At 60.5% G+C, this 1,682-nt stretch overlaps 1 protein-coding gene across 1 annotated transcript in view; it reads right to left on the bottom strand.

Annotated features, from left to right (window-relative positions):
* Nucleotides 1-1,682, bottom strand: part of PARP6 (poly (ADP-ribose) polymerase family, member 6) — a gene marked incomplete at both ends in the record, with an annotated part of 3,296 nt that overhangs the window by 1,368 nt on the left and 246 nt on the right. Inside the window, 6 exons of the mRNA XM_009869778.1 lie at nucleotides 352-501; nucleotides 691-840; nucleotides 1,112-1,178; nucleotides 1,276-1,366; nucleotides 1,472-1,532; nucleotides 1,663-1,679. Of these exons, the coding sequence (XP_009868080.1) occupies nucleotides 352-501; nucleotides 691-840; nucleotides 1,112-1,178; nucleotides 1,276-1,366; nucleotides 1,472-1,532; nucleotides 1,663-1,679 (536 nt within the window). The remainder of the gene's footprint in view (nucleotides 1-351; nucleotides 502-690; nucleotides 841-1,111; nucleotides 1,179-1,275; nucleotides 1,367-1,471; nucleotides 1,533-1,662; nucleotides 1,680-1,682) is intronic.

Raw genomic sequence — 1,682 nt, 5'->3', positions numbered from 1 at the left:
CCCCCACCGCACCCCCACCTTCGCGTGGCCCTGCCAGCCCCCTGACAATCCTGCCCCCTACCTGGCACAGCAGGACCCCCGACATTCCAACAACTGCAGACGCGGAGGGAATGTGGCACCAAGAAAGGGGTAACCCCCACCCCAGGACCCCACGGCCCAGCTTGCCCATGAGCACCCAAGGGTGTGGAAGAGAAACTCCGTGGGGGCTTCCTCCAACCCAAGGGGGTCCCACCACCCCGTGACAAGTGATCCGAACACACAACAGCCACCAGGGGAACGCGGGAAGGGAAAGAAGAGGAAAGCAAACCCTGAGGCGAGGAGGCACCCACCAGGATGTTGAAGGGGGCGACACCTGCCTGGGTGCTGGTGGGGGGGTAGCCAAAAACCTCCACCTTGGGGTTCTTCACTGTACAAGAAACGGAGAGGCGGTTGACACGAGCCTCGGGCATGCCCAGTTTGCCCTTCAGCACTGAATCTTGGATGACGGGGAAGCTGGGAGACCTGCGGGCACAGAATCCACCCACGTTCCCCAGTTTGTCACTGACTCCTCTGTCACCTTCAGATGGTTTTTGGGAGCAACCTCCACCTCCTTGGGCTCTGATAGGGAGTAACAGCATCAAGGGGAGACTGAGGAAACTGAGGCACGGTGCCAGGTCCCCAGGCATCTTGGGGACACCATCGGGGTCTTACTTGGGGATGGGGGAGAAGATGCTGAGGCCAGCACGAAACTTCTTGATGGTGCCGCTCGTCTTGAACCAACTGTGCCGCTTCTCCTGCTGGGTCTTCAGGAAATCGTTGCTGAGATGTTTCCATTGCTGGGACGTGAACATGCCCAGGATCCTGGCAGAGAGGTGACATGGGTGCCTGAGCAGGGTGCCAGCACCTATGGGTGCTTGGGTGCCCACTGAGCCTGACGCTTGGGTGGTCCATGCCACCCAGCTTCTCCTCTTCCCCACCCAAATCCAGTGGTGAGCCTGTCATAGGGCTGCGTGGCAGATAAAAGTTGGTGGAGCACAGACATGTGCCACCTGGCTGGTTTGGGGGCAAAACGGTGACCCTGTGGACTGCCCCACCCACCACCCTTGGGTGCCCACTGCCTTTCAGGTCTTACTTCTTCAGCTGCAGACCCAGCCCGAAGCCCTCCTTGTTGGACGGCTGGAAAACCTCGATGGACGGTTCTGCGTGAGGAATGAGGGTGAACAAACTATTTGTGCTGCCACTGTGCCCATCCTGAGGGCATATGGGGACAACTGCATCCCACTCGTACCCACTCACCGGGGCCATCGAGGTACTGGGAGAGGGAGAAGCGCAGGCGGAGGACGATGGGCTCTGTCCGCAGCACCTTCCACGCCGTCGCCACCTCCTCCTGCCAAGGGAGAGCCATGGTTCAGCATGGCTGCGGGAGGGAAATCCGGGGCCTGTCCCCACTCTCCCCACGCCAGCGCTGCCGGGGTCACCACGGGTGACTCACATCGAGGAAGCTGATGTTTACATGGAGGTCGATGTCCACGTCATCGATGGTCCCATACTCCCTGTGAATACACGTGGCATCATGGCAGTGGGGCAGGGACATGTATTAAGCAAGGGTGCCCCTGGAACTGGGGTGCCCCACGGACAGCAAGGCCAGGCCAGGAGGTTGGCAAGCAGCAGGAGGCCACTCACCTGACAGCCACGGCATTTTC

The sequence above is a fragment of the Apaloderma vittatum genome, unplaced genomic scaffold, assembly GCF_000703405.1.
Source record: "Apaloderma vittatum isolate BGI_N311 unplaced genomic scaffold, ASM70340v1 scaffold33775, whole genome shotgun sequence".
NCBI lineage: Eukaryota > Metazoa > Chordata > Aves > Trogoniformes > Trogonidae > Apaloderma > Apaloderma vittatum.
This window is presented reverse-complemented; position numbering and strand designations above follow the sequence as displayed.